The 12126-nt window shown below is 41.3% G+C and overlaps 1 protein-coding gene across 6 annotated transcripts; it reads right to left on the bottom strand.

Moving 5' to 3' along the window:
* Positions 1 to 1289: 1289 nt before the first annotated feature.
* Positions 1290 to 11773, bottom strand: usp20 (ubiquitin specific peptidase 20). 6 transcript variants are annotated; one of them, XM_087792166.1, is made up of 25 exons: positions 11586 to 11773; positions 11287 to 11375; positions 10157 to 10210; positions 9957 to 10019; positions 9698 to 9838; positions 9519 to 9621; positions 9089 to 9158; positions 8903 to 9016; positions 8742 to 8841; positions 8069 to 8576; positions 7278 to 7430; positions 7095 to 7207; positions 6802 to 6974; positions 6191 to 6285; positions 6089 to 6122; positions 5975 to 6020; positions 5103 to 5283; positions 4912 to 5038; positions 4676 to 4845; positions 3941 to 4022; positions 3228 to 3336; positions 3036 to 3138; positions 2904 to 2972; positions 2665 to 2828; positions 1290 to 1806 (listed from the first exon to the last, which is right to left on the bottom strand). In XM_087792166.1, exons 2-24 carry the CDS (start codon positions 11362 to 11364, stop codon positions 2671 to 2673), a joined length of 2844 nt encoding a protein of 947 aa, XP_087648292.1. In that variant the 5' UTR covers positions 11365 to 11375; positions 11586 to 11773; the 3' UTR covers positions 1290 to 1806; positions 2665 to 2670. The 6 variants fall into 6 exon arrangements, with proteins under 6 accessions (XP_087648292.1, XP_087648295.1, XP_087648294.1 ...); XM_087792169.1 differs by having other exon boundaries at positions 8763 to 8841; positions 11287 to 11773; XM_087792168.1 differs by having other exon boundaries at positions 7278 to 7427; positions 11287 to 11773.
* Positions 11774 to 12126: the final 353 nt, after the last annotated feature.

Raw genomic sequence — 12126 nt, forward strand, 5'->3', positions numbered from 1 at the left:
AATAACCAGTTCCTATGCTACACTGGCTCATTGTCTCTGTGATAGAAACCTGTTTACACTGACTTGAGAATTAAGGTATGTCTAGAATCTAGATAATTCACTCACGCACTTCTTAAACACAGCTGTAGCAGAATACAAATGAAACACTTACTGGACAAATCGGAGCAAACATTTGATGTTGTAATCTTTGATAAATGATCCAAAACATTAATAATCAACGTGCTGAATAAATTCAAGATTTCAATTACGTAGTTAGGAAATTTTAATCCCGAAACATCAAATTGAGTAAGTAAGTGAAACAAGCTACAACTGAGGCCATGAGCAATAAGAATAAAGACGAAAGAAGTGGACCAAGACAGTGCGGGAAGGATGGACAAGCTGTGACAAGCAACAAGGGGTAAAGTCAAGATGACAGTAGTGGTCACTACGACATTTCAATATGTTTTCTTTACTGTGATGAGATTTACTTTTTTTTTCAAGATATCAGTTAATGAGTCATTTCTTCTGTGAAACACAACGATGCGCTCAAGATGAGTCTTATTAGAAAATTACTGAGTAATATATGACTTAAGGCGTCATGATTGTGACCAGACAAGCTAAACAAAAAAATAGAATCTGGCACTATCAAGAGAAGCTATTAAGTTCTGAAATAAAAGACGTCAAAAAAAAAAAAAAAAAAAAAGCGCGTCCGGTGAGCTAAACAGAAAAGGTCGATCTGTTTTCAGGTCGATAATGGGTCATATTCCCTGCTATCAACAATATTTAAAAGTCAAAATAGTATCAAATTACATATTAATGACATCCATGTAAAGAATAATGTGTGCAGAACTCAAAATTACGTCTCAACTCTTTGTATTTGTTTGTAAAATAATATATTTCAATAACAGATTGGTTTAATGTATCTATAATACATACTGTTGATAAACATGGATCAACATCATCTTATCATTACTTAACCCGCTCCATTCTTAATGAACTCGAATAAACATTAATATTCTTTTTTAATTGTTGAATTCCTGGCTACCGATGGATTGCCAACTTTTGAGATACTTTATCTAAGACAGTTGAGTTGAGTTGTATGTACATGGCTATACTATTGTTTCTGAAGCTTGTGCTCAATATTCTCTTCTTTGTGACTGATTCAGAAAGCTACAGACCACTAAACATTGATGCAGTAGAATATCAGTCAAATAATTGTAGCTGATTTTATATATGAAAATATTGACCACACAAAGTGAAAACTTCATATGCAACTACTGGTTTAGTTGTGAAAAAGAGACAAGTAGGACTGATTTTTCAATACTTTAATTCAGATTTCATTTGATCTCATATGTCCTCTGTGGTGAAATGTTCTTTCCTTAAACTCTTCTGCAGTTACTGGTTCATCTGTCTGTGATGCACACGTGGCTCCACATCTGCTCCTTCAGCATATAATCCAGCATAATTTACCAAATCAAGCACACTATGCCAGAGAAGGTTCATGCAGTTGGAAGATTGTCATCTGAAGATTTTGTTGCCCTTGTGAGCATGCGTTGTTGGTAAGTCATGCTGCAGGGCCTAGACTATGCTGGTGTGCACTGTGACTCCAGAGACCTGCTGAGATCGCTTGCTAACAACTACAGTGACAGATGAAAATCAGAATCCATTTCTCCCTCAGTTCAGGCTCATACTGTCCCACTGATCACATGAAGCTCCAGCTCGTCTTTCTACCTCTCCAGCACTTCGAGGCTCAAGTGAGGCTCGGCACCACCATGCAAAATTCCTCGTCTCTCTGAGGGACTGGAAAAAAAGGGGGAATCAGCAGGCCTGAGTAGGAAAGAGAGAGAAAAACAACTTAAAGCAGCTAGATAAGAGATGCAGCTGTTGAACCTTAGGACGTGCCTTGTTCAGTGATAGCATGTACTGGCTTCTAGCGGACTGGAATTTATGAGCTCATGTGTTGACTTTGGAAGTGGGAGAATACATTACAGTGCAAGATTGGAACATGTGGAGCAGAGAGCCCCGACTGCAGGGTGGTCAAGTGACCATGGTGGTCCTGTAGCAAAAAACTTAGAAACAGTATAGATTTTTGTGAGACTCTTCTGATCCGTTCTTTACAGAACTCAAAAGTATGCGGTTGTCAACTGGTGGCCGCCACCTAAAAGCAGCTCGTGGAGACATTTAAATTGGGGTTTATTTTATTTTGAAGGGAATTGACTTCCTGGGTCTATAAAACTGATGGCTGATGTAAGGCTGATTTCAAGATAGTATATTTATGAAACTTGAATTGATTCATTTAAATTGAATAAAGTGCCAAATCGTAACAGACTAACCTCAAAACACTATACAGTCTCAATAAAACTATACATTAGAAAAGAAACCAATGACAATGGCTAAACCACAGACCAGAAGGCCAAACAGGTCAGCCCAGTTTTCAACCGTGTTGAATATACAGAATCTTAAAAAGGTTTTTTTCCTTACATTACAAGTTATTCATTACATTATACAGTATCTCTCACGTTCATACACTCTTTTCTCTATTTAATTAAAAAAAAAAATTAAAAACCTCTTGAAGGTGGAATGGTAGCAGAGCCCTGACCAGGATACCCTCAAACCAGCTGAATGACGACACTCAGAGGCCAATTAAAATCTCTCTAGACTAACTAAACATTATGAAACTCCAACCTCTCTTCAAAGTGCTCTTGTCTCCGCCTCGATCTTCCTCTCTCCATGAAGGGCCTCAGGGTCGGCAGGGGCCACCGTCTGTCTCACTGCAATCTCAGGACCACCGCCATATATACCCAACAAGTACTGCCAAGTCTCCTCTGAGATCTGACCATAGTCTGCACCTGAGAGGGGGAACAATAAACAATTTTAATTCTGAGCAGCTGCTCCCTCACTCTGTGCACTCTGTTACTCATCACTTTGTTTGAGTTGCATGTGTCCTCCTTTCATCAGGCCTATCTTACTGTTGTCGATGGGACCGGGCGGCTCTGGGAAGGAAAAAACGAGAAGATAAAACAATCCAAGAGAAAAATGCGGAACTGCCTTCTTACCGTTGTCTTTGCCTTTGACAAAACCCTCCCACTCTCTGAACCACTGCATGCTGATACATAGAATCACTGTAGGCGCCTCCTCTGCCTGGAAATCTTTATTAAGCTTTAGATACATTGTAAAAAAGTTTGTTTTAGGCCATCCTGAGATCATGTTTCCATCGTGTTTGTATTTCATGTTTCATTTGAACAAACCTTAATGAAGGTGTCAATCTCAATCCTTCTGCGTTTTGCCAGCGCTTCGATCTCCACTTGGCAGATGGCACACATGTACAGGTGATTGACAGCCGGACCGCCTCCGAAACTGTGGAACAAAAATGTCAATCACGACTGAAAAACTACCTGGCATGAGAGGTGGTAGGAAACCTGGACTTCACAGATAGTCACTAGATAGATACTTTATTGATCCCCCACGGGAGAAATGATTTTGTCCATAAATACATGTAAAAACAATACAAATAAATAAACAAACACAATCAATTTAATACAAACAGAAAATATAAAAAGACCAAAATAAATAATTCAAAAGTTGCCAACAAAAAGTAAAAAGTGCATGTTAAGCATGAGCGAGTATTCTATTGTAGCATCTTATGGCAGAAGGAACAAAATATGTCTTAAAATGTTCTGTTCTGCAGTGCATGGAGAGGAGCCTGTTGCTGCGGCGATGCAGAGGGTGTCGAGGGTTACTCCAGATTCCCTGCATAAGAGCCTTTACTCTTTTATTCACCACTTCTCCCAACCAAGACAGGACATGTTATTTCAAGCTGTAATCAAAGATGCATCTCCTTGCTGAATAGCATGTGACAACAGAATTTTTTTCAGCTGCATATCTGGATGTCAGTAAGTATGTAGTTTTATTTGTAAAGGTGTGATGTAGAACATCATCTCAAGGACTCATACATACATACCTGTTGAAAAGATACTCCCAAACATGCTGGGGTACGATCACCACTAGGTCATCCACATAAGGGTATTTAATCGGAGGGATCCCTGCACAGAGAGATGATATTTGGGGTGCTAGTAAGTCTTCTAAACCACTGATTATCCTGTAAACACTTGTGTTAGTCAGCTTAAAAACTAGTAACAACTTTCATTTCATTCCTGACTATTCATACAAGTTTGTTTAACCACAATCAAAATCTAAAACTCACAGCATTATTGAAGTCTCAGAAAAGGGACAAAACAGCACATATAACATTTAGATGCTTTTGCACTTCTAAGCAGAACCACTTACATTTTGATTTTTGCATTCAGTTTCTATATTACTACCATCAAAAATATAAAAAAGGCTGCTAAAACTGCAGTTTGGAGTAGTGTCATTTTTCTTCTCCGAATATTTGGCTTCAGTATATCATTATGAAAAGTAAACCACAGATAAAAGTTACATTTCAATTATTCACCTGTTCAAAATAGTGGACAACTTTGTCGTTAAATGAAGAGCAGGTTTCTAACATCCCTCAGAAAAGCCCATGAAGCTTAAAACTGTACGGTAATATATTGTGATAGAACTTGCACCACAGGACTTTATGTTTGGGGCTTTTTAGCTCTGTACTATCCACTGTTGTGTCAATTATGAAGGATCAGTGTTCTGACTTGGGAACTTAGGTTCCCACCATGAAGACAACTAACTAATTTCCACAAACCTCCATGCTGGCAGAGGAACGTGTGGTTGCTGATTGGACCCGGTTCAGCAAAGGTGTTGAACTTGTTGAGCCACTCTCTGGAAATGTAGAACTGCAGCAGACTGGGCTCCTTTATGTTGGCCAAAGCAACAACCTTCTGCCGCTCCCTCAGCGAGTCCTCGCTGCTCTTCCTGCATACCACAAAATATATGCTTTAGGAAAGTTTGTTGCACATTACCTCAGGTTGTCATGTTAACCTGTAGAACAACACATAGGCTTCTGCGTTCTGCACCACCGTCTCGTGGACCTCCGTGACATACTGGTCGTCGAACTCGTACCACTGACCGTTTATCACATTTTGACAGTAGGCGATGTAGTGTCCGCCTGGAAGGACAAGAAGCATCACATGACAGCAGACGCTAAGTTTTAGGACATGAGCGCGACCTACTTCCTGCAGTGCCATGGTGACAAATGACTGAGAGCAGGTCATAGGTGGTGACTTGGGAAGGACTCTCCTTAGCCAGGAACGGTCGCATATCCAGACCCTCAAGTGGGAAAGACACGTGGCTGTTGATCTTGAAGGAATACATGACCTCGTGTCTGAAGCGCTTCAGGTGAATGCACAGAATCTAGAAAATATGGAACAGGATCGTTCATTCAATGTTAGGAAAAACAGTTAATCATGTCAATGTTCGTTCTGGAAACATTAGTGGTTTCAGAATAAATGGATGCGGATATACTACTTACTAGTGATGGGTTGATGAGGCCTCATGATATAGTCACACAGCTGAAGATGCAGTATCTTCATTTTGAAAGGAGAGTGCATTACTTTCAAACTGAGAGTGTCTCTTGATGCAGGCCTCATCAACCCATCACTGCAACTAACTCAAGTTGCTACAAAAATAAAACAAAAAATCCATGTGACTGGCCTGAAGAAATTTTCTGATTAGACATGTTTTAGATTGCAAGAGGAAAGCTACAAAGCTGACTTCCCGAGGGCCTGGTGGTAAGTGAATGTGCTCTCACCCGCGTATTTATATGTTAACTTGGAGGCACCAATTAAATGATTGATTTGACATAGAGGTCACTTATAACCTGTATGCGTCATCAGTTGTTCTCTGGACCTATGAAGTAAGTTGTATGTCGATACCTTCACAGTCACAGGCAGCTGAGAGTTATTTCAACTGCTGACTAGTATTTTCCCATCATTGCGTTTTCTAGAAGTTGTCTGTATTTGAGGGTAACGATCCATTTTTTCTATTCTGTAGCACATTCACTTTTGTCTTGATTCAGTGCACATAATGAATAGATGAAAATTACCTCTGGAAGTCGAAGCACTTTGCAATATTTGACGCCGTTTCTCAGCCTGAGGGCATCAGACAGTGTTTCAAGTGAACATCTCATGAGAACCGTCTTCGAAACACACATACTCACTTTTTGCACCTCTCACAACTGTACATGTTGTCTCCTGAAACAATTATGTGGGATTATTATTATACTGGAGCACCTAGATGTGTAGTCAGCAGTGGTGTTTACCTTTCAGTTCATCTGCGGCGAAAAAGGCTGCAAGGCAATCCTCCAGTGTCACCATGGGGCCCCAGAACCAATTAGGAATGCATGAGACAACAAACCTGTTGAACAAAAACAGTCAAACTTTCAAAAGAACTGATCAAAATAAAGTCTGGAAACATGAGAAATGTCATTTACTTCTTCCACAAATGATGTGTTTTTTTGTCAAAAGAGGAAATACTTTTAACCTGGTGTGATTTGGGTTTACAAGATTTAATCAGTGTTTTCAGTCGGCAGGGCTGATTTTTGTACAAACGGACACATACTGAAGAGTGCAATGGAGGTCCAAGATCAATTTAAGAGATGCTCAAATCAAACCACTTCAACAGTGCATAAATGCTTGACATTGATATATGAGAAAAGGAGTGATGAAATTGATCATTCAACCAATTGCATTTACTTGAAAATATATTTCAAAATTAAGTGTATAACAAGTTGATTTCATCTGTAATTTCTTCTTAGGAAAATAAATGTGAAAGAACCATGTTGTAACAGGGCTTTAATACACTTCAATAAATCCTGTGATCGGTAAAATTGCACCGAAGAGGTAGAATCATTTTTTACAGCTGTGTTCTCACCTTCGTATGGAGTCCATTAGGAAGGAGATCCACCCCTGGGAGCCGTAAGTCTCTGGACACACTCCAGCCTTCACTGGCATGTTTTGGTGAATGGAAGAGTGCAGTTTGGCCAAGTCTTCCTTTCCTGGAATAGGCAGTGACAAGTCCTGGAAGGTTTCTATTGTGGTGGACACCTGTCATGCACCACAAGTAGAAAATGAATGCAAATACTATCCGTAAACAAACAACTGTATGTTTTATTACAATAGACTGAAGTAGCTCCCCCTGCTGTGTGAGTCTGCAGTATAACTAACCCTATCACAGGTCAAACACTGCACCAGACTAAGGATGGAGCCATCAAAGATGTCTGAGATCACACTGCGATAGTGAGACTTCTTCTTCTTCCTGGACGTTAACAGCAGTGTACCTGCAGTACAGCAGAATTGTTTGAACCAGTTTATTACTCATCGTGTCTCTCTTGGCTGCGTCTTTCAGACCTTTCTTGAGGGAGTATGCTGGCCCTGCAGAGCGGAGAGGACTGGACCGGGGCGGACTGGAAGACAGTTTAGAGTGCAGCTCCTGGAGGGTTCTGACGGGACTGCAGGGGGGTGAATGTGGGCGGCTCATTAAGGCTTCGTTGTCCGGCTCTGCTGAAAACATTCACAGTTCTAAAGCAAAACTGATGAGAGATGATGCAGTAGAGTAGTCAAAGAATGTGCTTCATCCCTTTCCTAGAAACACTTATAATACCCAACATATAATCAACAGTGTTCCACTTTCGAAAATTGTTAAAAGGTATTTGAAACATGCTGAGAGCTCCACAACATGAATTATAAAACGGCCATGACGTGTTTAATACTTTAAACTATTTTACATAATAACAATTACTTATTATATTATCACTGCTGGAGCTTCATTATTCTTTTTTTCTGTCAGTAGTGTGTTCAGGCATTTTAGCTGTTGTGATCATGCCACTTTAGACTAATTCCACAGCATAATTTGAATTCAGACTTTCCTTAAGAAATGTGAAAAGACACAACTAACTACAATAAAATCACTGTCCCAGTATTTGTATTCACTGTGTGCCTTTAGAATAAAACTCTTGATCAAAGTGCAGGTGAATCTGCTTCGAGTTTGGATGGTTCTGCTGCAAAAGTGATCACAGTTGATTTGGAATGCAGATACATATTTAACCTTTCATATTGAACTCCCATAACAGGTATCAGTTCTCCAAAGTGTTGTCTCATCCCTTTCTGTCGGTCTGTTATGTGATGCCTCTGTGAAATACCTGAGATGGGATTACTCTCCTCTTGTTCGGACTCTGTATGGGCCAACTGACTGTTTTCCGGAGCCTCTGTGTTAGTGGTGGACGTGCACTCCTCCTCCTCTTGTGGACAATTGTCAACACCTTCTTCAGCGGCAGTATCCACATCCGCATCCTCGTCCAGCTCCTGCAAGCCTCTGTGAAGCGGTGAGCCAGACACCCGTCTCTCCTTCAGCCTCTCCTTCTCAGAGATGGGGCCTGTGAGAGCTGCCACCCGGGGGGCTGGTGATCTGTGTCCATCAAACTCGTCCTGCAGGAGAGGATCGCCGTCTCCAGCTCCCCCACCTTCCCCACGGTCGCTGCTGGAGCCGGAGTCGCAAGACAGGAAGTCATCCTCAGAGGGAGAGCGGTCTCCATCTCCTCTTCGCATGTCTGTGTCGCTGACCTCGCTGCTCATGCTGAAATCAGACAGAGGCTCCTTCAGCTCCTCGTGGAGCTGGTCCATGAGAAAGCGCAGGAACTCCTGAGTGTCCTACAGACCAAAACAATATGACCATGAGTGTGGACATTAGGCTTTTTATACAGTGTAAACAAATCAAGCGAGATAACTATGGACCGACTGGATGGTCATATACGTTTGAATAGAGTTTAACAGATGATAATGGAAGAGTTGTGAACTGACGCGTGGTGTAATTACCTGCTGGGTGTTTGCCCCTACCTGCTGAGCGTAACCACGAAACATGGGGTTTACTAACTTGATGCCATGAGACAAACTGGTTGGGATGACATAGCTCGGCCTGTGGAAAGCAACTTTTAGTTTAAGGACTTTCATGTGTGACATTTTATCTCCCATAGTACCGCTTCTTATGCCAGAGTTCTGAGATGAGCTTCTGGTAGCTCTTACACAAAGCCGGCTTCTTGTCGGTTCGGACAAGTCCGCTGCAGTCCAGGAAGAACTGAGTGAGAGGAGGACTGTTGGTGGAACACATGTTTAGATCATTAGGCTCTCTCTTTGAGTGAGGCTCACCAAACAAGCCACCTCACCAGTTCGACAGAGCCTGCAGAGCAGCGTTCATGTAGCAGGAGTTTCCAACATTTTTCATTCCAGTCAAGCCTGCTCACAGATAAAAAAGCTCAAACATTCACAGATGCTTAAAGATTAAGTTTAATATCGAGGTATGTGTCGACTGATAATGACGTTTTTAGTCATAGCGAGATTAGACCTAGGCAAAGTGAGGGTCTGGGGCGACACATGGTTCATAACTGTATAGGGACACCTAAAAGCCAGCATAGATGCCAGGGGCCATATTATGTCATATTATCATATGAACCGTTATACAAATATATATTTTTTTCATCAAACAAAGTGGGTTGTTTTTTTAATCATCAATAAAAAGTATGTATGTGTTTAAATGTCACTTCACATACCTGCCTATCACATGTTTGTTTCACTTTACCAGTGATGATGACTAACCTCTTGGTTTCAGCTCATCCTCTTCCGACTCTGAACATTCGTCTTCTGCCACGGCTATAGGAACTCCTTTGAACGGGGGACTCACCATATGGGCTGATTCTTCCTGTCAAAACCATACACATTATTAGTCCAACTGGTGAATTCAACCTTTCTCACGTGTTTCTAGTCTGAAGCCACACCTGCTCTGTAGCTTTACAGTGGTGAGGTGCTGCTGCCACCGGGACCAGCGAGGGTCTGTGGTCCAGAAACACTTCCCGTTCACAGACATAACACCAGATCCTGAAGGTGGTCAGGTTCACTGTGAGGCTGTGCTTCTTGCACTGCAAACAACACATTCTTGTTTTTGAGTGCATTTGTTCACTGTGCAATAGGAAAGAAAATAACCCACTCCAAGTATACTGGAACTGTGAGAATTGGTGTATGTAAGGGGACACTTACCTGAGCATGCCGGGTGCTGTGGTCAGAGAAGGATTCTCCACAACCAACGTAAGAGCAGTCATGCTACAGCAGAAAGTATTATGAGTATTATTTATCTTTGAGTTCAATCTATTTTGAAGCAAATTAATATGGTGAAGAAATACTAAATTTGTTTAAGTGCAGTGCTGAGACTGAGGAAACAATTCTGAATCATGCAATACCTGCAAACAGGCCCAGAGGTTTGGACCTCCAGCTCCACATGACTGGCAAGTTCCCTGCAAAAGAGCATGGTACATGAATCAATTAGAGGTTTTCTTGGTCTACATCTAATTCAATCTTAAACTCTGCAAGGACCCACATAAGTCAGTGATAACCATATGTATAACTTGCACATAGCCTGTACATAGCTTGTATGTTCATGCTAATATGTCCTTGTACTGTCTTACATTCAATATCTATATTCTTGCTAAAGAACTTTTGGATGGATGCAAACTTCATTTTGTTTCCTAGTAACACATTGACATGTGCAATGACAATAAAGTTGAATTCTATTCTAAATGTGGGTTTAGTCATTCCAAACAATCGAATGAAAATTATAATACTTCTTTTATGATTCCTCAACGTCAACAGGTGGATCAGTTCAGCAGTCATGGAGTTTCTGAATCGTGTTTACATATTTATCTAAAGTCCTACTCAAATCTAGGGTCAGACACTTTGGGTAGTAACCAAAAAAACGAGAGTACAGAGACAGGCAGTTCTCCATCCTGACTTTGATAAGTGATGAGCTCAGTCATTCAGGAGACGATCCAAGTGTTTGCACCTACAAATGGAAGGCCCTCCATTCCATACTCTCTCCCAAAAGGTATTCCAAACAAACCCAACTGGGGGGAGACCTCAGGGCAGATCCAGGACTCCTGCTTGAGGCTGATAGCACAAGCTGAGGATGGATGTCTAGGTTATCAATTCACTTGCAGTTTCCTCAATGAGAGGACCAGCGCACACATGGAAGAAACAATTTCAATTCTGATATCACAGTCCTTCTCGACAGTCTCTACCTTGCATGGCCACTCTTTGTCTCTCTACATGTCAATCCCTGTGGACGACTGAATCCTGCCTCCCTCTCATTGATGTATTCTGGCTTTCTCTGTCTTGCTCTATCACCATGATCGATGCAACAGATCTGAGGTTCATCTCCATGACTCCACACCACTGCTCTCTGATGGAGACCCTTCTTAACAGAACAGTCACACGAGCAAAAGAAAAAGGAGGCATTGACATGTGAAGCAAATGATGAGTGATGAGGGCGTTACTGTTGTGATGTTGACAGACAACAAAACAAGTCCAATCTCACCTTGGATTGTAGCAGGAGGTCGTCTTTGGTCACCTCCCCGACAGAGTCCAGATGGGGACAGAGGTCTTGTTCGGCCATGTCTTCAATGTCTACAAATTGTGTTGACAAATAATAGCATTTCCTGGACGTGCTTCGTCGGCTAGCGCTAGCTTAACACCATGACGCACGCAAAAAACACACCTGGCTTAACTTGGAGAAACATTGTAATGCGTTATTTTATCTGCATCCTTTCATTTACACAACGTTGTCTGTCATCTGTAGAGGAAACGGCCTGCAACCGCAAGCTAACAGATGTTTACCTTGTGCACATCAAGAGCCGTTGACATGTAACTCGTGCTCACTCACTGCCTGTGTTCTACTGAACAATCCATATATGAGGTGAGACGGTGAAGAAACAGCGATCAGACACCGGACCACCATCACTGGACCACCATCCCCAAACAACCCCTCCTGTCAACGGCGTCGCTGCACGGCACGACGCGGTGACGGTGGACGGTAACGTCACCAGAGCAAACCCATTAAAAAAGTATCAATATAAAAGTGCATTAAAAACAAAAATAAAGTATGATAAAGTGTCATATTTTTGAAGCCGTAGCTATCGAATCCTACTTAAAGACATCGCTTACTCTTTTAAATATTTTTAACAACTGTTTTAATTTTTTATTAGAGTTATTTAATTTACAAATGACAATTTCCCCCACAAAATACATATGATGTGGATTTAAAAATATTCTCCAAGTAGAAGTTGCACTAAACTAATTTACACTGTGACGTCATTTCGTTTTATAATTTCGCTGGTTCTGGATCTGTTTGTTACATTTTGTCCGTGCAACTCATGGC

This window comes from Callionymus lyra, chromosome 5, assembly GCF_982586985.1.
Source record: "Callionymus lyra chromosome 5, fCalLyr1.hap1.1, whole genome shotgun sequence".
NCBI classification, from domain to species: domain Eukaryota; kingdom Metazoa; phylum Chordata; class Actinopteri; order Syngnathiformes; family Callionymidae; genus Callionymus; species Callionymus lyra.